This window comes from Monopterus albus, unplaced genomic scaffold (genome assembly GCF_001952655.1).
Source record: "Monopterus albus unplaced genomic scaffold, M_albus_1.0 scaffold41.1, whole genome shotgun sequence".
NCBI classification, from domain to species: Eukaryota; Metazoa; Chordata; class Actinopteri; order Synbranchiformes; family Synbranchidae; genus Monopterus; species Monopterus albus.
In genome coordinates, this window is record NW_018127921.1 from 86,138 (window position 1) to 113,632 (window position 27,495).

The window sequence follows — 27,495 nt, forward strand, 5'->3', positions numbered from 1 at the left end:
AGTGGCAGCAAGAATCAAAGGAAAGGTGTACAAGACCTGTATGGGCTAGAGACTGTAGCAGTGAGGAAAAGACAAGATTCGAACCCGGGGCGCAGTGGCGAGAGCGCTGCGCCTTTAACCACTAGCGTACCAGGGATGGTATTAGAGCCCAGCGCACTACAGTTCCTATATCAGTACCACTAACCTGCGTTTTCCATGAACGTATTAGAGAACTGAAAGAGAGACGTTTTGTGCATGTATTAAAGTGAATGAAAAATGAACATTTTACATGTATATATTGTACATGATGACTAAACATCATTTACAGGTTTAAAGTTTAAACAGGTTTGAAGATGGCGCCGACAGCGATGGCAGCCTTGGTTGCTCGCGCTCTCTTGTATTTGTTGTTTTTACATATACAGCGGATGTATCAGAGTCAAATTCCTCGTGTGTCCGACACACCTGAACAATAAAGCTGATTCTGATTCTAAACTTCCCAGTGCACCGCCATATTATTTCCTCCCGATCCTCGTTTCCTGCCGAGACGCGACTCGACTAGAAACATATAGATTATCGACATCTCATGGTTCCGGTGTGGAAATGGCTTCGGCTCGTCGCCTAGCTATAAATGCCAAATAACCAGCTATTTGTTTTCGACGACCAAGATAAGCCATCCGTGTCTGCGTCATTATCTGGGAGTATTGGGGAGCTTGAGGAGCAACGAGGCAGAAAAACTATGGCACATTTTCTGTGGCCAGAGCCGTTGTCACCCGTACAACTCAAGCGTTTGGAGGAGCATAAATACAGCGCCTGTGGTCGATCCCTGTTTGAGCCACCGTTTCAGATCTACTGGAACTGGCTCGTCCAGCAAATACCGACATGGATCGCACCAAACACCCTGACTATTACTGGGCTGCTGGTCAACATCCTAACCACACTGGTGCTAGTGTATTATTGTCCCACGGCAACAGAGGAGGTGAGTGATACCAGCTTGGCAAAAGTTTCTACACGGAGATCACCCCTAATTACACCATTTCACTGGTATGGACAGAATGCGAACCCTCAATTCAGAAGTCGGAATAAAAGTTAAATGGATACCTGCGAACTAAAGATACGCAAAAGTCATGATTTTGTCTATTTTATCTTTTATTTATTTGATATTATCTAATTATCTAATTGAGTCTCGCAGCTTATCGTGTTGTAATAACATTTACACGTCATCAATGGGTTCATGCAACTGTGTAAGCCGAATTACAGACCGTCTCTTGTGTTTATGAAGCTCAAAATGTTTGTTTTTGATGAAATTGCCATAAATGTATAAATTACATTCTATGTTTATTATTGAGCTCACAGTTAAGTGTGGTGTTGTACTGGACTACATTATATTAAGAGGTGTTCCTAATGTTCTGACCATCTCATATATGTAACTGGGGAGGACAAAAATATAGAAACACCTCTAAATATAATGTTGTCCAGTACAACACCACCTTTAACTATGGCCTCAATAATAAACATGTAATTGAATGTATACATTTATGACAATTTCACAGAAAAAAACTGAAACTGAATTTTTTTTTTAGCTACATAAACAGATGTTAAGGTGGAAGTGTTGCACTGAATTACATACAGTTGTCCAGATGTACCTAATAAAGTGGCCAGTGAGTGTAGATGACTAAGTGGATGTGAAATTGCTGCAAATCCACCTTCAGCATAGTTTATTACAAAACACTTACCTAAAATACAGAAATATGGCTTGCAGTATAAGCTGAAGTAAGAGTTGACCTATGATCCACTTATATTGTGCCTCCTGGTTTACTGTACAGCAGTGGCCCTAACATGAAATCCATAGGTGTGTGTTAACAAATCCACACCTTTGAATAAGCCAACTATGACAATCCTGCACCTAAGTCCACAGTCCATACAGCATGTCCTTACTGCCAAATTAAATAAGAGCAAAGGCATTTCAGGTTCCTCTACTATTATTCAGGATTGACGAAAGCAAAACCTGACCTTTGTCCACGTTTACTCATGGACTACAAAGATATAAAGGTTCCTTGCCTGTGTAAACAAATGCATATTAAAGGAACTTATATGAAACCATAAAATATAGTTTTGACTTTTCCATTGCATGGCCTCTGTGGTAACTCTAAACAAGCAGACCCTGTCCCCACCAGTCTAAGTGTTTAGGATGTGGGCTTTGAGAGAAAACAGCAGGACTTAGGACACAATGGGGTTCTTCATCTTTCTGGAAACACAGACTTTCTTTGTCCCTGTCACAAATATGCGCACATTGTAGTGGTAAATACAGTGTTTGCCAGCTCTAGTGTCCACATTTTCTGTAAACCTTCAGCCTAGTGAGAGGAACCAGCCAGCTGCTTGAATGCTGGAATCCCTCCTTCTTCATATTTAAAGTACATGCACAGCTAAATATTGTGTGTGTGTGTGTGGATGGTAAAACCCTAAAATACAATACACTAACTGATTTAAATCCAATGACACAGATTACTGATTAACAACGTACAGTATCAGTGGATTAAATAGATGGCTTATGTGACATTCAGTTGCATCCATATTTTGTTTCATAAACAACTGATAACATTTTTTTTACTTGTATCTGGACTTCCATTATTGGTAACGTGTACACATTGACGGTAGGTTTAATCAAACGGTATAGTGAATATATCTCACTATTGTCAGATGTTCTACAAAACAGTCGGCTGACTGATGGAGAAAATAATCGGCAGGTTAATCCCTAATGAAAGGAATCAATATTTGCTCTTGGATACAAATTAGTACAGCAACAGTCAAATCTGTTATGTTTGCTCGTACATGGGAGAGTGAGTGAGCATAAGAAAGGCGGGCCCAGATAGCTGACTTCAGTGCAAGCAGTGATTTATTATAAACAGTGCAGTGAATGGTAAAATAAGGCAGGTGGAGATGAACTGGATAACCGGGTGTCGATCAGCAGCAGATAGCAGTACAATGATGAGATGGATAGAGTGGGCCGAGCTGCGGCGCTGGGGGTCACTCCTGAGCTGGTCGGTGGACAACGGAGGTTACTGAGGCGACAGAAAGCAGGGTATAGTACAGATGGTAACTGGTGACTGTGCATCAACCTGACCGGGGCAGACTGGAAGGGTTGAGTGGAGCCAAGGTCCGGAGGTAGTAGTCCGTGGAGGAAGAAAAACAGCATGGGAGGAGAGCGGCAGCAGGGAGTCCAAATATATAAAAATGACAACAAAAGGAGATGGTAAAACACAACTGCAGCAGTGAGGGCCTGAGAAAACTAGAATGAACTGGCAAGGGAGTGATGGGTGAGCAGGGTATAAGTAAGGGCAGAACTAATAAGGTGCAGCTGGTGATAATCAATTGATGTGGAGTAGGTGTGCCAGGTGGTGTAATCAGGGGCTAAAAAAGAGAACAAAGTGAGGGAGGTGAGAGAGGCAGGTGCAGCTGGGCAAACCTGACAAAATCCTACTTTTACATCAGTGCACGAGTCATAGAATATTAATGTAATATTATAATATACTGTATAGTATAACATTTTTCTGTATTGAGTAGCCTACTAATAATTTAAGTACATTTTATGTTAATACTTTTACTTAACATTATTAATGCAGAACCTTTTGTAACAGAGTAGGATACTTCTACAGTGTGGTATTAGTACATTTACTTAAGTAAAGGACGTGAATGCTTCCTCTACTACTGGTGCTAACATTTTTTTTTTTTGTTATGTAATATGTTATAGTTTTATGCAGTTTTTAAAAAATCATCTATATAACTATTTATTCTTTAGGGTCAATTTAGTGCTGTAATCCAGCTCAGTCAACTGGCACAGTCACTTGCAATAAAAAGACCTTTTTCATTCTTCTGAGGGTCGTTGTAGCTGTTAATAATAGTAACTGTGTAATACACTGAAATTGTGATATTTCTGAGATGATTATCATACCGCGAAAATCTCATACTGTTGTGACCCTGTTCTTCACTCTGCCAGACGCTGTTTCAGACTTTTAGCTGGCCAGAGCTCCTCAGTGGCTGGTTATAATTTATGGACCATACTTTGACAACATGGGGTAGAGAAGCTGGAAGGGAGGGCTGTAGGCAGCAAAGTGCCATGGAGTGGGGTAGTATAGCAGAGAGACACCACATCCTGTCCCATTTTCACCTAATCCATTAGACAGTGAGTAAAATATTTGCTAATGCACCTTTACAAACTCTCTTGTTTTCCCTCCCCACTCAGGCGCCATCATGGGCCTTAATCCTGAGTGCACTGGGCCTGTTCATCTACCAGTCTCTGGATGCTATTGATGGGAAACAGGCCCGGAGGACAAACAGCAGCTCAGCACTTGGAGAGCTCTTTGACCATGGCTGTGATGCTGTCTCCTCAGGTGCTTTATCAATCAGCTGCAACCAGAACCTCAGTTCTGTTCCCCTGTGCATTGTTAGATGTGTAAACTAATAAAAACAGTGCATTAGTAGAGCAAAGAGGAGCTCTGTCATTTTGTTAACATATTATTATATGATGGTGGATTAACAGTTCATCTTTTTCTCTGTTTGTCGCTCTTCTCTTTGTGTCTCCTTGCAGTGTTTGTTGCTGTGGGAGCATGCATTTCATGCAGCATAGGAAATTACTCAAACTGGATGTTCTTCTGTGGTTTCATCGGCTTGTTTATGTTCTTCTGTGCCCACTGGCAGACCTATGTGTCTGGGACTCTTCGCTTTGGACTGTAAGTCTAACTCATGTGCTCAGTAGTGTTACATTTATTCAATATTGCTACAGTCCCTTAAATTTAGGATAATCTCTCTACTTTCTTCACAGGGTTGACGTCACAGAGGTGCAGATTAGCATAATAATCATGTATCTGATGTCGGCTTTTGGAGGCATTAGCCTTTGGCACACCATGGTAATTGGGAATAATATATTTTGTACAGCCACATGTATGTGTCTACAAATACTGTACGCACACAGGAACACATACATTTCACCTTGATTGTATAGTAACACTTTCCTCCATTAGTTTTTACACTATACTAATCTTATCTGAACCAGTTCCTAGTTTTTAGTGCTAGTCTTTAAATAGAATTTGTGTTTTACTTTTACTGTGCTGCCTTTGGAGGCTTGACTTAACATCACATGAGAGAAGTGAGAAGGTAAATATGGGTAGCTAATGCCATGGCAAAGGGTCATCTATTGGACATGATCTGGCTCAAAAAGCTGATGTCACCCGCAGTTGTTTTTTTTTCCGCTTTGCCCTCCCATCATGCTCGGCATGCCTGCAGCTTTCATATAAGCGCCCTTTTTCTTTCTATAAGGAGAATACTTTTGTTTGTTCATGTTAATTTGACCCTCATGTGTTTATGTAGTTGCCCGTCATTGGACTAAAGCTGTTCGCCTTCCCCATTATGGGCCTCATCGGAGGGGCCCTCTACTCCTGCTACAACTACTTCTATGTTATTTTGAACGGAGGGGTTGGCAAAAATGGCTCCACTGTGGCTGTAAGTCAGCATACTCTACATATTCACTCTTTACACAAAATCTGAACTTTTATAACAGGTAACATATCGTGATACATGTTTAATAATATTCCCTCTGTTTAGGACACAAGTGTGCTAACTCCTGGTTTGCACATTGGCCTCATCCTCACCATGGCTTTCATCATTTTCAAGAAGTCACCCTCCCATCTGTTTCAGCATCACCCCTGTCTGTACCTGCTCACATTTGGCTTGGTTATCGCCAAGATCTCCAACAAGCTGGTGGTATGTTTCATTTGTCTTGAGCACCCTTTTGACCAATTTTATGTTTGACACGATTCCTTTGTTTGTATATGATTCTGTTTTCTTTAACTCATGCCTCTTCTGTAGATAGCACACATGACCAAGAGTGAGTTGCACCTCCCAGACACAGCCTTTATAGGGCCCATCCTCCTCTTCCTCAACCAGTATTTCAACAGCTTCATTGACGAGCACGTAGTCCTCTGGATCGCCATGGTCAGTACTGGACGAACTTTGAATTAACCGTTTCCTCTCTTTTAAAGCGGTACTCCAGACAGTAATTATTGTACTGCCATATACCAATGGGTGAAAAAAATTAAAGGAAAAACCAACTGGTTGTTTTCATTTATACTAGCACATTTTCACTTGGTCCATGTTGTACATTATTGCTGCTCTTTAAATGGTCATCCAGGTTCATTAATTAGCTATCACCACTGAGGGGGTTGCAGTATAATGTTTTTCACTGATCTACTGTCTGATTTTTGACCCTCTACCCCTTCTTTTTCTGCAGATCCTCTCTATTCTGGATCTGACATGGTACTGTACAGGCGTGTGTCTCCAGATCGCCTCCCATCTACGCATCCGAGTCTTCAGCATCACGCCGCCGAGCAGCACAAACCGCGACTGACAGTTTGCCCGGCGGGAGGAGGCGGTGGACGTAGATCTCTCCCCGCTCCTGAAAGCAGAAGACAACCACCACGGTGAGATACCCTCAACCCTAAGCCACTGCAGCCTTGGCAAAGTGACCACAGAATAAAACTGCCTGTCCCTCCCAAAAGAAAATAAGACCAACTCAAACCAAAAAACATCCCTGCTTTTCTGTTTGAAAAGCAGGGATGTTGAATGGTACCACTGGGTCCTTTGAATTCCTGATTGGCTGTTGACACGTTTCTTAATCATTCGTGTTTTTATTTATTAAATGAATTTGACTCAATCTGATGTGAATCAGGGCTTGAAAATACAGATAAAATGTTTTAAAAATGACTTTTAAAACACAATTCCCAGTTTGTAATGTGGACTGGCAGGTTGTCAACGAGCTACATGAAGGGGTAACATCTGTGTTAACGCTGAAAACAGTGACTGGTTTTCTCTAAGGCTTTGTTTCTAATAGTTTTGTTCACGTTTGTTCATCTCATCCTACCATCCATGAAAAAAAACATGTCACCTGTGGCCTTTAGTGCTGTCAACTGATGAAGCGTTAACACTCAACTTGTTCTGCTTTCTTTGTTCTTCTCTCTAAAGGGCTAATAATTGGTTATTCGTGATTGTACAGAATTCAGTATTTTTGTTATAATTACTGTTTAACTTGTGAATATTCAAAGCAGGTTTGTATGTTTTGTTTTTCATTTAAGTATCATACATGATACAACAATGGTAATAATAGAGTGCTATTGGAGGGTTGTTTTTTTAACTATTCATTGTTCACTCATGATGTTCCTTCACTTATACAAACAGGCTATATAATATGTATAGGCCAGTGATTAATTTGCTTCTTGTTGAATTATCAGTAATTTTCTGAGTGATTCAATATTATTGAACATTAATCTGACTGGCTCATTCAGGTTCGCTGGAATCAAAAGGGATATTTAATTAGTGCTGGTAAACAAATTTTAGCTGACTTTTATTTTTTTATTTGGATTTTCATATTTTATTTGGAAAAATAAAGTTATCTTCTTGGGTAGAGGGACATTTCTGAAAAAAAAAAAGATCTTACATAATTTACAGTAGATTTGGGAACTATGCATTGAAATGTACAGTATAATCTCAATTTCAACACTTTCACTGGAAAATATTGTAATAAAGAAAATATTTTCATGTGTTTTGATGTCACTGTCAGTGATGTAAAAAGTACTCGCATAAAACAAAAATGGAGGAAAATGTCAAGGCTGTCCCACCCGTGGCACATATGTTGTATAGCACACAAAACATAACAGTCGCTCCCTACCTTTTGCTGTTGTGTGAAGCACAGATGTGCACCCAAGTCCAGCAAACATTCTGTCATGTAGAAAAAAAGTCCAAAAACTGGAGTAGTTGTGTTTGCCATTTCAGTAAGCTGCTATTGCTCTAACCCAGCAGCACCATTTTGTAGTGTTTGCTAGACTTCACATGTAAACAATACACCTCTTTACATTCATGTAGCTCTCACACTGGTAAGTCAGCACATCAATCAATGTAATCATCCAACCAACTCGGCGAGGGACAACCTAACTTGCTCTCAATTTTGCACTAGCCAGTCACAGGCTTTGGCAGAATGATTGACGAGAAGTACAACCAATGAAATTACAAGGTTGGAAGAACTAAGTTTCCTACCCTGTCAAAGGCCCTTCAGTGATATATTATTCATTTGAAGGCTACAAAGTAAACAGTATTCACATAGTTGTTCAGTTTCTTTTTTTTAAATAAACAAGTAACTTACTCTATTATATTAATTTGTGCAAAATACCAGGTACATTAATAAAAAATGGAGGCCTACCTGGGAAAAACTTCACAGACAATATAGAAAGCTCATATTTAAGCACAAGTGGCAAAACCACCAGGACAAGTTAGAGAGAATTCAACAGCCTCACCTCTCTAGGTGTGATATCACCACTACAGCCTCTGACTCTTTCTCTTCATAGAGACCAATGTACAGTATTTCTCATTTTCAACCATTTTAACAAAGATTCAAATAAGTTTTAATCTTTAGAAAAGTACAAATGGAAGTTAAAAGTTTAATCTACAGTAGGTCAACCTCATCATCAGTGAGCCGTGGGCATCCATGACCCTGTCTCCAGTTCACCGTTTGTCCTTCCTTAGACACTGTTGGTAGGTACTAACCTTTGAAGACCAAGAACACCCACCAAGACCTGCAGTGTGGGAGATGCTCTGACCCAGTCATCTCACCATAACTGTCTGGCCCTTGTCAAAGTCACTCAGATCCTTACACTTGCCCATTTTTCCTGCTTCCAACACATCAACTTCAAGGACTGAATGTTCACTTGCTGCCTAATATACCCCACACACTGACAGGTGCCATGAGATAATCAGTGTTCTTCACTTCACCTCTCAGTGGTCATAATGTTATGCCTAATCGGTGTAAGTACATTGTCAGGTTATGACTGATGTGTCAGTATATGAGCAGTATTTTCCAGTTGTGGCTGGTTGAGATTGAGCTAGTTTTTTTTACTACTTTATATACAATTTGGTTTTTTTAGTCCAGTGGTTCCCCACTGGGAAGTTGCCTCACTCCAAAGCATCCCTTAATAAATCTAAGGAGCTGTAAGCTGATTAGAAATCTGCATTGTTTGTGGGTGTAACCCCAATTTGAAAACTACAAACTACTGGTAACTACAAATGTTGTGGAGTAAAATGTACAATATTTCCCTCTAAAATATAGTGGAGTAGAAGTATAAAAGAGCAGAAAAATGGTAAGCGTACCACAACACTGGACCACAGTGACTGAACAAAATCACACTTTATTTCAGGCAGAGGAATCGTTGAACTGATGCAATCTGAGGAAACACTGATTTTAAAATATGTTACTCATTTTCTTGACTACTTTGCCTGCTGACATCACACATCATATGACTTAAAGAGCAGCAGCAAAATGCTGACAGTGTCTACTAGTCACTTCCATATTTGTCATTACAATGAAGAACTTTGTAAAGCTGACATTCAACTGACAAGCCTTTTATGAGACTATATTTACATTCTGCAGCATTCAAATCAGATGTGTCCTGACTGGACTGACAGTTACAATACAATCAAAATAAGTTACAGGACATGCTGAGGGGGTCTGAATTTCAGACAGTAGCAAGCCTGCTGAGTCCCACAGGGACACACATAGAGACTGCTATGAAAGCTGTAGTATCAATTCCAACAATTACATCTGTACCACATCAAGAAAGATACTCATATTGTTCTATATCCCATTCATCATGTATTGGCCAACACGCATAAGACATTTAAAAAAAAAAAACAAATGCTTGAACAGGAATGAACAACGAAGGCACTTCAAGTTTTGATGTTCTTAAAGACAAGGAAGATATAATGGCAACAACTAAATGAATTCTCTTCATAATTTGCATACTTTTCTCTTCCATCGCTTTAAAATTAACCACAAGCAGTAAAAAAAAAACGCAACCACAAGAAACTATTTTTCCTCATTATCAACAAGTCTGTCGACAATTTTCTCAATTAATCATTTGGCTAGAAAATGTCTAAAAATTGTGAAAACTTCCCAGACCCCAAGGTAACACCTTCAAACATTTTGTTTTGTTCAATCAACTGTTCGAAGCTTTAAGACGTTCAATTAAAAGCAAATATGAATATTTAAGAAGTTAATATCAGAAAATGTTTGGGATATTTGCTTAAAAAGAAACTTGAATCAATTTTCAAAATAGTTGTAGATTGGTTGCTGTTGATTAACCGACTAATCTTTCATCTTTAATCTAAACACCCTATGGATTTTATGGTGAAACTTTCTTGCTGCACACAAACACCATGACCCCTGATATGCTGTGTTTCACATTTCAACAACCTATCAGGCAGTGACCTGAAGAGGACATGAGAGGGGTGGTTAGTTTTTGTTTATGTGTTGGGTGAGAAGTCTCAGATGCCACCCAGTGGGGGAAATGAAGATTCATAGGCTTCCTCTTTCTGGCTCTGATTCCCTTCAGCAGGCAGCCCCATTTGTCATCTTCTAAAAAAAAATGTTTCATCACCATCTCACTTCATTTCTCTATTCCCCATGGGTGCTGATGCAACACACACACTGAGGACCTTCAGATTTCTGTTTCCACCCAGTCCCCTGGACTGGATTCTCTCCCATTGTCTCTACAGAGCAGGCGAGGAGGGGTGGAGGCTGAGGTGCAGAATGGAGAAGAGAGGGGGTAGTCTTCCTCTTTCACACCCGCTCAGAGTTGCTGTCCCTGTATACCCTGCGCCGGGGGAACAGCTTTCGCTTTAGCTGAATCAGCTGCAGGAAGAGGGGAATTAGCATAATTAGAAATTAAATGCAGCTGTGTTAGCAAGAGAACACCTGTGATATAGAAGGGATGGGGATGTTTACACTTGAAGTAACAGTTTGATATTTTGGGAAATACACCTAATAACTGCACCGGGGCAGAGGTTTGGATGATTAATACCTTTCTTAGATGCGTCTGTTAAATATGAAGCTACATCCAGCAGCTGGTTAGTTTAGCTTAGCATAAAGGCTTAAAACAGCTAGCCTTGTTCTACAGTAACCAAATCCACCTACCAGTAACTAAAAATCTTTCCAATTAACACAAGATCATGTTAATATGCAAGATGGGTCAAACATGTATTCTTAATGGAATTTAATAGGAAACTTTCATTTGTCACAATATTTGTAATTAAGAACATGTTTTACTGTGAATTATTCCTCTTAGAGTCACAGTTTCACCTGCCAAGAGACTGCCTTAACACACCTATGTGACATATCTAAGTTTTGTTCACATCAGAATACCAATCATGTGCATATACATGCACATCATTCTTTAAGTTGGCCTGTGGTTAGAAATACAGTTACAAGAAAAAGTAATGGCACTGTTTGCAGTTTCCTGGTTGTCTGCATTAATTGGTCATTAAATGTGATCTGATCTTCACCAAAATCACAAATACCAACAAACAATACTTCTAAGGTGATAAAACACAAACAGTCATAATCTTCCATCCATCCATCTATTTTCTTCCGCTTATCCAAGTTTGGGTAGCGGTGGCTGCAGGTTCAGCAAGGTAGTCCAGTTGTCCCTCTCCCCAGCAAAGTTTTCCAGCTCCAGCAGGATTTCAAGGAGTTCCCCACCCAGTTGAGATATTACAAAGGAAGGCGCCCTGGAGGCATCCTGATAAGATGCCCGAATCATCTCAACTGGCTCCTTTCAATGTGAAGGAGCAGCGGTCCTACTCCGAGTCCCTTCTGGTTGTCCGAACTCCACACTTTATCTCTAAGGCTAAGTCTGGCCACCCTGTGAAGTAAACTCATTTTGGCTGCTCGTATTGCTACCCATAGCTCATGACCATAGGTGAGGGTTGAAGCATAGACTCAGCTCCTTCTTCACTACAATAGTCTGGTGCAACGTCCACATTGCTGGCCCTATCCCCCTGTCAATCTCACGCTCAATTTTACCCTCAGTTGTGAACAAGACCCTGAGATACTTAAAACTCCAATTAAAAAAACACTGTGTTTTGTTCCTTATTAACAGCACTGCCACATCTGTTTAAAATCATGCCAAAATAAAATAATGACTTGTACTTTTTAAAAAACAAAGCACCTGATTGTTTCTTAAAGTACTAGGTAATGACATACATTATCTTTAAAGATATTTCAATGAATCATTCAGCTATGGATAAAATATGACATATATAAAAATAAATGTGGGTCATTTTTGACTCGTCTTGTGCTTTAAAAAATGTAGAATATCTTGTGCGTCAGAGGGTTTAATGATCAGGACATGGTCACACAGAAATACTTTGACACCAAATTCCCCTTTGTAACTCAAGAAATCAAATATAATCCTGGAAGCTGAGCAGTAGAGTACCTTCAAATAACCTCCATCTGAGGAGTGAAGACACTTTTGATCTCTCTAGTCTTAAGTGTGCAAAGCTGACTCAAATTTTCCTGTCATAATAATTTAGATAGCATGACAGGCAGCGTCGTCTTGTGCCAAAAGAAGACATCAAAAATCCGTATGCAGTGACTGAGAGGAAAATTCTCCTAAGGTCACCACAAATTTAAACCTCTCTTTATGTTCGCTGAAGAGAAACCAGAAACCTCTGGATTAGTGAAGTGCCTCACAGGAGCTCAATGTCAAACTTGAACAGCACTTGCTCAATAATTCTTGGCATTTGTTTTAATCTGTGTCCAGTACCAAACTGGAAGAGTCTGACAGAAAAGCTTTCCAGACTTTTGCTTTAATGGTCCTAGGACACCCCTCCAGGTAGAAATCCCACTTTTCTGGCCACAAACAAGGTGAAAACACTATAAACTATCTGATCCAAGGCTCACCCTTCACAGAGGAGGGGGCCTTTCATTTCTGTCAAGACAGGTCCTGGCTGAGATGGTCATGCTAACTTGACATATGAGACAAAGCCACCTCAGAGTGAAATTTTGGTACAGAAGGATTGAATCATAGCTCGAGTGTTAGTGATGGAAAACGAGGTGTTTGTGTTAATGCCCTGTGTGTCCATAACTGTTAATAAACTGTGGTCTGAGGTGGACACACTGACCTGTTCAGCAAAGAAGGATATGATGGTGAAGATGATGAGTGTCACAAGAACACAGTGCGTCCAGAACTTCAGCTTGTCCCGATACACCCTCCTGAGAAAAACACATCTCAGTTCATTTTAAATTAAGAAACAGAACTCATCCTTTGTTGCCATGCCCAACACTAACAAGTACAGATGCAGAAATAAAATGTGGATTTCTTGAATTGGAGGCAAAGGTTGAAGGCATCAGGTCTCACTTTAGGATAGACTAGTTATCTGATGTAACAAGACGAAAGCATGCAATTATGAAGGGGTCAGCAGGGTGACAAGGTGACTTTACCCAACACCACCTGCCTGCCACCTTCTTAACTCTGACACTGACAGAGAGCTGGAAAGGCAGGAGAGGCAATGAGAGAATCAGTTGTGTGATGATCGTGCAAGTATTTTATAGCTAGCAACTGATCTGAAGCAACTTGGTCTAATATTAGTCTCTTTGCGAGGCTGGGATTCTCCAGCTGAAGTGCCATGGACACCGGAACAGGGTCCCTGACAAAAACCCTCTAAAGCCACCAAGGGATTCCCACTGCCCCAACCAGGCAACACTCACATGGTGACAGCTGCGAACTATTAACTAAGGCCAACTGGGGCAGAACCTTAGTCAGACAGAATGTGTTAGGCATTTTTTGCTATTTTATTGGCCCATTAATCAAACAATGTGATGCTTCAAAGTTTAACCAAACAAAAAAAAAATGCTATCTGGCTTCATCAGGACAAGCCCACCAACACTGGCTAATAATACTGTGGTTGCAGCCTCAGTAGCAAGTGAGCTAAAGCAATTTCAACTAATTAATATGTTCTCAACACTTAATGCCCTACCATTCCTGGAGCTCTTCCATATGCAGGAACCTGTTGCGATACTCTCTGGGCAGCTCAAACTGGGATGGCAGGGGGAACATGGACTCGTAGAAGTCTCTCAGCACAGCTTTCACTGTAGCAGCGTCCTTATGGCTGTGGTCGATGTTATCATTCAGACAGATGAATTTCCTGTTGGGTGAAAATGCACATATTAGTGCAGTTTAACAGCCAGTGTGGTACAGGATTTCTGCAGGTTTCATCTAGTTAAATTTATGACTTTTATTTAAGACCTTTTAGACCATTTTGAATGCAATTTATAATTTCTCACCCATACTGGCAAAAATGTATGTTGGATATGAAGAAAAATCAGTTGCGTATTCATGTTGATTGTGATTTAATTACACTACAAGTAATTCTTGGATAAAAAAAAACATAGTACCAATGTAGAGCACTACTTTTTCACCTACACATTCTCCCAAAAACACATAAAAGAAAGAAAATAACAGAAGTAATATCAATTGAACTTTTTAAAATAATCAACATAATCATAATCAATAACTTACAGTATAAGCCCTGTCAAAATTATACTCAGTCAATTATACTAAAATTCAGATTAATGGATCTTAGATTTTTTTAAGGACCCATGGAAACCGTGGTGGGAAAAAATGTAAAGTCTGGTTGCAATACATAGAGGGGAAAACTGAAAAAGAAACGATGATGATCTACTCACCTTGGATTCTTCCTAATGTCATCTAACTGGCCGACCACATGGGACACATTGGTCCGCACCATCTTGAAAGCGATCTCTTCTTCTCCCATGATCTCAAACCTGCCCAAGAAAAAACATATTAGTAGCACTACAGCAAAAGTAGAGCCAAACAGGAAGAATATCTTTAATCCTTTGTCAGGCTCTGTTAGTGTTACGTACTTGTACTTGTTCTGGTCTTTGAAGGCTTTGTGGATGCGTTGTGTGATGGGCTTGCAGTAGAGGACAAGGCCTTTTGTGACAGGAGGCTGTAAATAAAATAAAAAAAGATCAGAATCTCAGCATTACAAGTGCTACAAAACATCAGTCTGGGTTTTTCTGTTTCTCTGATTTGACTTACCATGCTGGGGTCATAGTATGCCTCCTGAGTGGGGCTCACCAGGTGGAGCAGGGTCAGATTAGTGGGAAGCGTCTTAGAACAGTTTATCAACATCTGCTCCAGACCTGTCAGGTCCTATAAGATACCACATACATATAATAAACACATGTAGTTCAAAACCCACAAGAATTCGTGTAAACTAAACTGCTCACAAAAATTAAGGGAACACTTAATCATTAAGGTAAAATGCTAAGTCATTTAAAGTTCAGGGATATCAATCTGTCCATTTAGGATGCACAAGTGATTGTGAATCAGTTTCACCTGCTTTGATGCAAATGAAAGTAACAAGAGGTGAAACAGAGAGGCAGAAGCAAGACAACCCTGACAAAAGAGAATGGTTTTGAATGCAGTGGCCACAGACAAATGCTCTCTCCTTATCCTTCCTGACTGATTCTTCTCATATTTTGTTTTTGCAAGTGCCCTTGTCACTGCTGGTAGCATGAGGCAGTACCTGCAGCCCATTCAGATTGCACAGGTAGTCCAGTTACTCCAAGATTGCATATCCATACATGCAGTCACAAGAAGGTTTGCTGCGTCTCCCAGCACGATCTGAAGAGTATGGAGGAGATAGCAGGAAACCGGCCGTTATGCCAGGTGAGCTGGACAGGGCCGTAGAAGGGCAGCAACCCAATAGCGGGATAAGAATTTGCTCCTTTGTGCAAAGAGGAACAGGAGGAGCACTGCAAGCGCTCTACAAAGTGACCTTCAGCAGCTACTGGTGTGCATGTTTCTGACCAAACTGTCAGAAACAGACTCCATCCAGCATGAGGGCCCCACATCCTCTAGTACAACCTGTGCTCACAGCCCAGCATCGTGCAGCATGATTGGCCTTCACCAGAGAACACCAGAGCTGGCAGGTCTGCCACTGGCTCCCCGCTCTATTCACAGATGAGAGCAGGTTCACACCGAGCACATGTGACAGGCGTGAAAGAGTCTGGAGATGCCGTAGTGAATGTTATGCTGCCTGTAACATCACCAAGTGTGACTGGTTGGGTGGTGGGTCAGTGGTGGTCTGGGGAGGCATATCCTTGGAGGGCTGCACAGACCTCCATGTCATAGCCAACGGCACCCTGACTGTAATGAGGTACTGGGATGAAATCCTCAGAGCGACTAGCAGACCTTACACTGGTGCAGTGGGCCCGGGGTTCCTCCTGGTGCAGGACAATGCCCGGTTCCATGTGGCCAGAGTGTGTAGGCAGTTCCTGGATGATGAAGGCGTTGATGGCATTATCTGGCCCTCACGTTCCCCTGACCTAAATCCAATAGACTACCTATGGGACATTATGTATCATGCATCCGACGCCACCAAGTAGCACCCCAGACTGTCCAGGAGCTCAGTGATGCCATGATCCAGGTCTGGGAGGAGATCCCCCAGGACACTATCCGCCGACTCATCAGGAGCATGCCCAGGTGTTGTCAGCAGTGCATACAGGCACACGGAGACCATACACACTTCTGAGTCACATTATGAGTTGTCGTGATGAAATTCAGCTTGGATGAGCCTGTGATTTCAGTTTTTCACTTTGATTTTCAGTGTGATTTTAAATACAGCCCTCCACCGGTTGATGGTTTTGGTTTCCCCTGACTGTTGCTATGTTATTTTGTTCTGAACAAGTTATACAATGTACTTTAGTAAAGGTTTTCAATTTTAATAAATAGTTCAATAAGATCTGATGTGTGATTTAAGTGATCCCTTAAACCTTTTGAACAGTGTATTATCTAACAGTTCTCAAAGGCTTATATTAGGAAGAGAAAATACAGTATATCTGACCTGGAGGCTGAGTGGCAGCTCGTGGATCCTTGTGGCAAGCGTTCGAATTTCACGGTCAGACAGAACGCCCGAATGATCAGTATCAACCTCATCAAACACCTTGGAGATGTTGAGCTGCTGCTGAGCGCTCATCAAGAAGTAGAAGTATGAAAAGGCGAATTGCATGTCCTCTGGGTGACGCACACGATGGGCTGATGTTTTGTCAAACTCCTCTGGGAATCTGAAGAAAATAGCACAGTTTAACATATTCAGGAATATCTAGAAATCTGTACAAAAGACATAATACTATATCCCTTACATGTCCTGCAGCTCCTGCATAATGAGACGGTCAATCATGTGTGGCATGTGGGCGGGGACTTTGCGGGATGTGAAGCCAAACTGGCTGTTGAGCAGCTTGTTGACATAACGCAGCGAGTCAGCAAAAGTGTCCTGCAGCCGTCGCCCAGTAGCAGCGCCATCAGTCTCATACATCAGCTCTTTCTGCAGACGCTCCTCTTCCTATAGAGCCATCACAAAGGAAGTGATATTGAAAGAAATTAAAATGCAAGATTAATGATTCAAAGTCAAAGCTGCAGCTACCTACCTCAAGTAGGTACTGAAAGTACTTCCTCCTCTCCCATGGCAGGAAGCCTCTATCAGAGGAGGTGAAATGTTGGAGTTTTCGCCCCACTGGAGCTCCCTCTGGAGCTCCCTCTGGAGCACTGGACAGCTCTGTCCGACTCTCAGCGCTCCTGATATTGGAAATGCTGTTTAGCAGTTTGGAAATCATAGGCCTCTCGATAGCAGCATTGAAAGGGTAAGGTTTTGGCCCCACAAAGTCTTTCTTTTGCTTATCATCAATATGAAGTGGAATAAGAGGAGAGAGAGGTTTGTCTTGCACAGCCATGTCTTTCCTGGAAATATCTTTCAAATTCAGATTTTTCTGAATGATACCTCCAGCTGTCGCCTCCACAGGTGGTTGTCCTTCCAGCTGCTCTCCCTCCAGGTCTTTATAAGGCTTCCCCCAGATCTTGGCTGTACCATCATTACCTGGCTGTGAATCAAGAACCTGCTGCTGCTGAAACTGTGTCTTGTAAGTTTTTAGAAGTTTGGCCTTAGTGAGGTTATAACCCTTCATAGTAATGTCGCCAATCAGAAGCTTCTCCTCCAGTTTCTCAAGCTCATTGCGTACAGTAGCTGGTAAAAGTGACATGTTCAGTGAAGGAACCTCTATGACAACCTGAGGTTCACCAGGCTGCCTCTTCTGGATCTTAGGACCCCGTTTGTCTTCAGGAATATCTGAAAAAGGGAATACAGGCTCTTGGGTCGGGGTTGCCTTCGGCTCCTTGCCAGCGTCTTTGCTCACAGTCTGAGAAAGGTTAGTGTGAGGAACCTCACGAGTGTCGACAGCTACAGAGAAACTCATTGTGAACTCTGTGTCGTCTTCTCTCTGTAAAGTGAGGTTGTACTGGATCTGGGTGGCATTGTGGCCGGGATAAAGCAGCAGGTGAATGGTTTTCCACTTGTTGGCGACTGAGGTGTGGCGAATCACCTGGTTGTCGCTGACGTGGGCCGCAGAGACTCTGCGAGCCAGTCCTTCGAAGCTGAAATATGGCCTGACCTCCCCCACCGGGAGGGTGTACAGGGTGTGGTTCCTCAACAAGGTGACACAGTGCAGCTCACCAAAATGCTCTGGAACAGAAATAAAAACAAGAATAAATTTATTCTCTATCTATTAACACCAAATCCCAGGAGAAGACCAGAACCAATATTGCATTAATCCATCTTTCAGTACTTTCACCTCCACTACCCTGTTTGTGGCTCTCAGCCCCAAGCTGGTTCCTACTGAAAGCAAGTCTTTAAATTCATTGTTCATGAAATTTATTAACAATAAGAATGTCACCAGACTTATCCTTTGACCGAACATTTACCAAATACCAGATTCTATTATTGTTATAATGGAATTTGGGCTAAAAACATAATAACATATATGTATTTGCTTTAAACTCACCTTGGCCACAGTCGCCCACATCAAAGCCACATGAAAGTACATTGCAGACTTGGTCACAGAACTTATCTGCCAGCCAGGAGTTGGCACAGCCTACATTACAGGGTGTTACACCCATACCAACTGCAAATTGCCACACCTGTCCACCAGCTCCACCAGGCATAACACCACCAACCGCTGCAGCGAACCGACTGTTCCCAGCTGCACCTGTCAGAAAGAAGAGATCACTTATCTGGCATGAATGAGACAAATGAGTTAATTTATACAGAAGACATAACGGTGCTTTCTCTACCTAGGCAGTCTCCTCCATCCCAGTCACAAGCAGAGTTGTTGCAAGCTTTGTCACAGTACCCATCTTTGATCCAGGATCCTGGACAGCCCTCAGCACAGTTGGGAACAGGCCAGGTGAGATACACCTGCGGTGACGTGAGGAAAGAAAAAGCTGACTAAATGTGGGATATTTCGGCCTCTGTTGCTTCAGTTTTGACAATTCCTTTGTCTTATCATTCTGCCAATTTGAAATTTCACATCCCTGGAGGACTTTTCCAAACACTAACACTGTGTTGTTATTTGGTTTGTTTGTGTCTCAGTTTGAGGTGTGTCCAGCCAACTGACTGAACTCATTACCCTTCGTATCTGATGATTTAACAAGTCTTTACTCAAATTAGTTTTGCATTGCAAAACTAATGAGAAAAACAAATGGAGTGCAAATGCCCCTCCCACCTTCTGCCCTTTAGAGTGGCTGTAGAAGTCGTCTGGCCAGACGTCTTTGCCAAACATCACATCATCATTGAGGTAAATAAACCTCTGGGAGAGCCCTGGGATGTGGTGGATGTGGGTCTCAATAGCAGGGGAGCTGAAGGTGGGGAGGTGACTGTGGTTCAGGAAGATATCCTGCAAGTCAAAGAAAACATTTCTGTATACAGTAAAATGTTTGTAAATGATAATTAAATATATCATTTACAAACCAAACATGGCAAATGGGAGCGCTTCTGGCACTGTTGGAGGGGAAAAAGATATAATTTAATAAGGAAAAATATGCTTAAATCAATAGGGTGTGGCATAAATGATCCAAATCCACCAAAATACACTAACACATTGTCTTCCTGAGGTTAACCTGATACATAATGAACCCAAGCCAATAAGTAGTAATTCCATACAACTGTGTGGAGTGGACCTAATACATACATGTCAGGACCTGTTACAACACTAGTGCAAACTGAAACAAAGGAACTATTAAATGTAACCACAGGGGGCAAAATCCCTCACATTCAACATGGAGACCTCGAGCTCAAAATGCATCTCTACATGGAAACATAAAAAAGAGACGATACAACATACTGAGATACAACACAAGAGGCACAAGAATAACTTTGTAAAAGTGCCCAACTAATATATTAGGAAGCAGTTCACAGTACAGCAGTAACAGTAAAAACCACACCTTCCACCTAATACTGTACCAGCCCCAGGAAAGAGGAGAGGTCAGGTTCATTTACCTCGTAGCACTGAGGCTGTAAATTGAGTATGCCGCACCTCACTTAAAACATTTGTCTGGCGCTGCCTGTGCTGCCCACAGCTATGCCCTCCATGCCTGTAACTCTCGAAGTGGAATCACCACCATGCTGGGCTGCTAGATGATGCCTCGCCATAGGGTAATCTGGAGTCCCATGATGAATAGCATGGCAGTGCTCCGCTACCGGATATCCCCCAATCTACTTTTAGTTTAGCCTGTGCGGTGACAGCCGCAGCAGAATGGACTCTAGCCTTGTAGCCTCTACTTGAGTCACTGCTGTATGTGAACAGTTAAAATCTTGATCAGTCTCTGGTGCATAGGAGTAACTGATCAACAGTTTTTAACCCAGTCTGCTGAGGTGAGGCAAATCAGTGTTTTAGTAATTATAAGCACTGTGGGAAAAGTCGAGGTTTAATTTTTACCTGATGTGTGACAACGGTAACTCTGGGGTTATCCAGGTTGAGCCAGGAGGGAATCTGCCCATTGGTGACAATAAAGATGTGGCGCACCCAGGGAGCGTGTTTCTCCACTGAGCGCAGTGAGTAGCGGAGCTCCTCATTGTCCTCAAATCTGCTGGCTGAAACATCTTCATCCTGTTTGGACTGAAGAGAAGATCAGAAGAGAGAGGAGTGAATAGCACATGTTTGGATTGCATGTCAGGAGATAAAACTGCTCCTAACAAACATTCAAACATGTTTCAACCCCACCAACATATCTTTGCTGTTCTAAAAGTTAATAAAAATGGCCTCCATTACTTAAATATGCATATAAGAGAGCGGTAGCACCAGTGGTACCTGCGAGATGGCAGTCAGATCCCAGAACAAATAGCCAGGGTTGACAGTTAGCTCTTTTCCATCCAAAGTCAAGTTCTTTTTAGCCTGCTGCACTAGGTCAGTGAAGTCCTGTGGGGTTTTCAGGTGGAGTAGGGCGATGCTGGCCTCTGAGTACAACTCAAACTGAGACACAAACAAACCAAATTAACAACACAGTGTTAATGTTTGGAAAAGTCCTCCAGGGATGTGGAATTTCATTTACATAAAATTGGCAGACTGATAAGAAAAAGGAATTGTCAAAACTGAAGCAACAGAGGCCAAAATATCCCACATTTAGGCATTGAAATGTTCAGGTGAATGAGAACTTCAACTTTTGACAGTTTGAACCAGATCACTTCAAGGTAGACACTGTTCTCAAGAGCCGATAAGGTTGCCTCCAGAGTCTGTGTCTAGTTACTGTCAAATGCAAAATCTGTGGAATACTCCTCTAAGGCAAAAAAAAAAACAAAAATCATCACATGCACTGTGGGAAATTCCTAAATATACATTTCTCAAAAGCTGGAGACAGCCACAGTGTAGCAGTGAGTCAATGGCTGGGACAGGAAGATTTCTGAAAGATGGAGATGACTGAGTGTGAAAATAAAAACACGTGGCGTGACCCCTCACCCACAGAGGTCAAAACAAAGCAGCTACAACGGTTGGGTGGAGGCAACAGGCTCTTTATAGAGGGGAGGGTTTGAATGATGTCATTTTCTCCACTGGGGTCACATGGAGTTGGCTCTCCATCTGATCTCAGGGGAGCTATGTGAGGCATCTCAGGACTCTGTGTGTGTGGTGCATATGAGTGAGACACCCCTGGCCTTGTCCATTTCAAACCATCTGTCATGCCTCAATCATCTGTCAGACTTTAAGCTGCCCGGGAAAAAAAAACTCACTCCGCCCAGTTCTGAACATAAAGATCTCATATAAGCCTGCCTTGACTTGTTTGTCTCTGCTCCTGTTTTTAGGTGAGGAGGATCAGCTGGGACTTACAAACACAGCTCGGTCCAGCAAACCCTAGTTCGCATTGCCATCTTTATTGCAGCTCTCTTTATAGTCCTGATAATGCTCTGATGCATACACACAAGCAGAGGTGTGCGGTGGTCTCACAGAGGCATGTGCCTGCTTGCAAGCTAGTGCAAAACCATTTCATATACATACTATATTATGGCCAATAAGCCTGTTCATTTACTAGAATGGAATGACCATATTTATTCCAAATAATTAAAACAAATAATTTTACTTGTTCTAAAATTTGTTGATTAACTGACTTAAAAAGGTGTCGAACATTCTCTGGCTCCAGCTTCTTAAATGCAACTTGACTATTGTTTAGGTTAAGTACTGTTGGTTGAACAAATCAGGCAATTTTAAGACACTATACTGAACTCTGGTAAACTGTGTGGGGCTTTTTCTTTTTTTACATTTTATTCTAAATCAGGGGTCCCAAAGGGTCCAGAGCCGACTTGCAAAATAAATTCATAATAACCTTCAACATGTTTAGAATCTATTGTTACTTCCACCCCACAAATCAACCCTTGCACAATTTAGTACTTTCAGGTGTTTTGCTGCTACAGCCTTCTGTGGTCTGTGGTAGATTATCGTGACTAAAATTAGCTAATGCTAAGTAACCACATTACTGATTCAGTTCACAGACTTTGAGTCGGCCTCTGCTAGTGTTTTAAGAATCATCTCATTATTGTCACTTAGCCTTTGACATTACTAACCGCACAGCAGCACATAAACAGGATTAAAAATAAGGAGCAACGTGCTAGGTACCAGGGAGCGGAGACGGTCGAGCTGCTCAGGTTTGTAGTGCACGTAGTGGAGGAGAAATTTAATTTTAGGGTTTATCAACTAACTGTCAAGTCCTCCAGGAAGCAGCTACAGTTATTCCTCACCAGAGTATCAACACAGGTATATTTTAATCACAACACATTTTAAGTTGTGGTCACATTGGCCTGTCAGACACTTGCAACAGAAAACGCCATTAGTCTAGATGTAATTGAGCTGACACTCTGTGTAAACAATGGTGTAAACCAATTAACCCAGTGGTGAGTGATCTTTTTAAGCAGATGGACTAAGGTGTGGAACTGCCGTAGCATGCAGCACCGAGGACAGCTGCATCTGAGCTGAAGCTATGTCATTTTACATCACCTGCTTGGTTGAGAGTTCAGCTCATCCAGTCTGATAATCAGCTGTGTGGGCATGGAAAGTGAAAACTTTGGGAAATGTTCACGATACTAATTAGACAATCCAGAAAATTTACTTTGACACAGGTTTGCTCCAAATAATGAAAAAGAAGATTTATTGATCCTGAAATAAAACTTCTTAAGTTGCACTTTTTTGCAGTACAAGGAAGGTGAGTAAACAGTGTTGCTGAACTAGAATAAAGATGCAATGTGAAAGGAAATGGCTGCAATTATTCCAGATGTGCTATGTAAGGACTTTGGTGTTTTGACATTTGATATTTGCCTTTAAGCCAAACGTGTCTAGACAGTTGTCTCCTTTCCACAGTTTACTTGAGTAAAAATTTAAACCTATAGCTGATTATTCAGAAAATTAAAATGCAAATTGTGACCTTCTCTTCTTTTAAGACACTTGTCGAGTTTCTGGGTCCAGCTTTCTCTTTGTGTTTTAGACTGTTGGTTGGACAAAATAAGCAATATGAAGATGTCATCTTGACAAAATCCAATGCCGTTTTCTTACATTTTATAGACTAAACAATTAATGAATATCCTAAATGTTCATTTTATTACATCTAAAGAGTAAAAATGTGTAGAAAACTGTTTTGCATAGTCTTCCTTACAACCTTACAGCATTTACATTTGACATCGTTATAAGGTGAAAAACTGCACCACCCACTCATTCTAATTGCCAGAGTACGCCACTGCACTACGGTATAAGCATGTAACAATAAGCCTCTGAGTCTTGCTTTTCATACACATAAAAATACAGACACATCAGCAGGCTTGTACACAGACACTGAAGGACCGACTCAACAAGCGACAGCACGGGCATATGATCAGGGTTGTGGGGCAGCTTTCGTCACTATGGCACTTGGTTTAACACCAGCTTTAAATACCGACTGTCTCTCACTTCTGAACCTGGCTTCCCCACACTATGCACACCATCCCTCTTTCACAGAAAGGCCCCGGCAACACCAGGAAACACCTTGAAATCCAAACTGTGCATTGTGTGGCTGCAGCGTGGCTAGACTTCCTACAGTCCTAACACACACACACTTTCCATGCTCTTTCCAGGATTTTGTGCGGCTTCACTCCATTTTAGTACAGCAACACCCCTTTCCTGTGCGGCTTCACATGTCCCAGTATCATCTTTACTCCTTCCATTTTAGTACAGCAACACCCCTTTCAGCAAGTTCTGCTTATAAAATATCAAAACTGGTCTCCAAACAGGTAAATCCAGGTACAAATAAACGTGGATGAAATGGTAGGGGTGAGCGGAGCGTGCAGGGAAGGTCAGTAAAATCCTGGTGACCTTACAGCGTTTTGGCTGGCACCACTGCTAACAGCTGTTCTAATGTTAACCCCAGCACCATCAGCTATGGTTAAAGCTGGTTATTATCACATGACCCAACACGCTACTCTGTGGCAAGCCTGGAGACAAAGGCAGGGAATGATGGGACAGCTGAGTTTGATGATGATATGTGGGTTAAACACCGTTAACATACACTTCATCACATATAAAGTTTCAGTGATTGACTTGGTTGACTCGAAGCAGCTTCATCATAGATAGATGCACATTTGTGACCATCACATACACTATGATTATTTTATTATTTTGTCTAGAATTCATTTCTTTTTTGTTCACTGCAGACATTTAGACCTTTTATAGCAGGAAAAGCACATGTGGAACTAACGGCATTAGTTACACCAGTGTTTGACAGAGAGAGCCACCCCGTTTTAAAACCACTGTGCTGTAATAGATGCAAAACCTCAATTAGTAAATCAACTGAATTTTGTCTAAAAGCATATCAAACAGAAAAAACTGTTTGATATTTTTAAGTATAGAACTCTTTTATGTACCTTTATGGAAATGCAAGAGTGGCTATAAAAATAATACGTACTGTCTTAATAATATCTTATAATCCACATCATAACTTAACTGTTTAAAATAGAGAAAGGCCATATTTAGCAAGTCAGTGCAACCTCTTCTCCATTTGTGATTAGATTACGACACTGTGATGTATAAAAAGATCAAAACCTTAATTTGTGCACACCCAAATATATATGCCTGTTGTAGTAATGATGTAGAGACATCGTTCAGCACCTTGAAAGGACACTGAGAGTGACATCTGGTGGCAAAGCAGTGGCATTGTGATCACACTACAGTACTTACAAAGATCTGAGGAATTTGTGCACATTCACCGTTTATCAAGTAAGAAAATCTAAGTCATAAGCCATGAGTGTTTACTGTGCAACACTGCCACCTGCTGATTGACAGTGAATTCAAAATTCTCCTTTTCAGGAACCTATAACAAATTCTAGTGGCAAAAGAGGAAAAATGAGTCAAAGGAGAACTGGCATTTGTATTTAAAACTAGCAAGAACTCTAAAGGAAAAAGGTGAGGTGTTCTTATCCTATCTGGTACTTTCCCAAAATATGATTCTGATGTAATAAATACAATAAAAAGAGTTACTGCGAAATAAAAGGGTCAAAAGACAAAACAGATTAACCATGCAGATGTGATTCATGTGATAAAGAAGGTGAAAGCTAACATATTTCAAAACTCTTCTGCAGTTTCTTCATCTTCCTATTATCTTCCTGTTATTAGCAACACATTTCCTCTTGACCACAAAACCACCAAGAACTATTTCAGCTGTGAATCAAGTTTTGGATTTGATTTTCAGTGCAAATAAACAGAAATAACTTGAATAGGTGGCATTTTTACCTGGTTGATCTTGTTGATTATGGCAGAGGGCAGTTTAGCTCTCAGCTGTTCTGTCTCCTTGAAGGAGCCTGGGAAGCCACTCAGATAGGCCAGAGACTGCATGCGGATCAGACCCGGAGCCTCTTTATCTGTTGTCTGCAAAACACACAGAGACTTTGAATGTTCCATAGCAATACAGTTTGATGTTTAGTTACCTTCTTTCTCTCTGACTGAGGGCAATGTGATTTCCATGAGCAAAGAACAAACAGAATACATTGAGAATACAGGTGAAACCAGTCAGATGTCCAGACAACTCAACATGCATAAATAAAATAACAGTTATAAACTTACCAGGTAACATCTGGACACAGAGAACTTCTCTTCTCTAGACATGTCAGTTAAGGCTTTATCGGCTGTAAAAAAAAAAACAACAGTGGCAATCTTCAGCTATACAGATTTCTACTTGATTCATTCATAACATGGATGGAGGTTATGAGACACACTTGTGCCTGCAGACTTCACAAACGAGCACCGGTTTGTCATCAACTAACATCACAGTACCCTGGAGCAAGACACTAAACAAACAAGGTGTGGCAGCAGCTCTACAGAGCAGTTGCAACTCTGCATGATTATCAGTGTATATACCCTCCTAACTGTCCTAAAATCAACTTGACTGCTTAAATATCATGCTAGAAATCAGCAGACTAAAAATAAATAACTCAACTCCACAGATCCATTATTCTTAATTATACATTTTCTCATTATACAGAATTCTTCCCATGCCACAGTCTGTATTTTTAGCACTCCACTGCATATGTGTTTGTTCATTACTGTTCAAAGGTATGAGGTCAGCTCCATATTTGCACTTGCTATTAGTGTAATCTAAACTACCAAACACACCTGCACCATTGGTTCTACAACTGCAATCAAACATAGTTGGGACAGACAGCACTGCTGCAGACGTTCCCATAGATGTGCTGCACCTTTAGGTTGCTTTACTTTCACCTAAAAAGCCTGGACACCGTGCTGCCATTCCATCACTTGAAGCTTTTTCTGTTCTTCTACACAGCCTAGAGGTGCCTGTGGCTCATTATGCTGCTATAGGATGAAACCCTGAAAAGCTCTGACTTCCATTGCTAATGGCGCTTTTCCAAATGATGCTTCAGAGGGTGCAGCTACAGTCTTTCCCAACACTGCCTTTGTACAGAGAGAATTTGTTGTTGTAACTCATCAACAACAGAAATATGTTGGAACAGTTTATATCATTGTTGAAGGCTTCGTTTATTTCCACGGCTGCATTAAAGATGGAAGCTAACCTGTTACTTGATCCCCAAAACATGCCTGTTTAACATGAAATGTATATACAGTCAGGGAAAAAATTATTTGAACCCCAGCTGATTTTGTAAGTTTGCCCACTAACAAAGAAATGATCAGTCTACAATTTCAATGGTAGGTTTATGTGAACAGTGAGAGACACAACAATAACAAAAAAATCCAGAAAAATGCATTACAAAAAAGTTATACATTAATTTGCATTTTCATGAATGAAATAAGTATTTGATCCC

The 27,495-nt window shown here is 41.2% G+C and overlaps 2 protein-coding genes across 2 annotated transcripts in view; one reads left to right on the forward strand and one right to left on the reverse strand.

Annotated features, from left to right (window-relative positions):
* The first annotated feature begins 498 nt into the window (after positions 1-498).
* Positions 499-6,433, forward strand: chpt1 (choline phosphotransferase 1). The gene is made up of 8 exons (XM_020599692.1): positions 499-955; positions 4,220-4,367; positions 4,565-4,706; positions 4,799-4,883; positions 5,344-5,475; positions 5,578-5,736; positions 5,842-5,967; positions 6,263-6,433. The coding sequence occupies exons 1-8, from the start codon at positions 608-610 to the stop codon at positions 6,377-6,379; spliced, it is 1,257 nt and encodes a 418-aa protein (XP_020455348.1). The 5' UTR covers positions 499-607; the 3' UTR covers positions 6,380-6,433.
* Positions 6,434-9,207: 2,774 nt separating this feature from the next.
* The window catches only part of gnptab (N-acetylglucosamine-1-phosphate transferase subunits alpha and beta), a 25,120-nt gene continuing 6,832 nt past the window's right edge, over positions 9,208-27,495 (reverse strand). The window contains 16 exon segments of the mRNA XM_020599616.1: positions 9,208-10,708; positions 12,979-13,069; positions 13,834-14,001; positions 14,543-14,641; positions 14,741-14,826; positions 14,919-15,032; positions 16,729-16,948; positions 17,027-17,226; positions 17,312-18,399; positions 18,719-18,922; positions 19,008-19,131; positions 19,439-19,609; positions 20,651-20,830; positions 21,023-21,184; positions 25,952-26,086; positions 26,282-26,343. Coding sequence (XP_020455272.1) covers positions 10,637-10,708; positions 12,979-13,069; positions 13,834-14,001; positions 14,543-14,641; positions 14,741-14,826; positions 14,919-15,032; positions 16,729-16,948; positions 17,027-17,226; positions 17,312-18,399; positions 18,719-18,922; positions 19,008-19,131; positions 19,439-19,609; positions 20,651-20,830; positions 21,023-21,184; positions 25,952-26,086; positions 26,282-26,343 — 3,176 coding nt within the window. The 3' untranslated portion in view covers positions 9,208-10,636.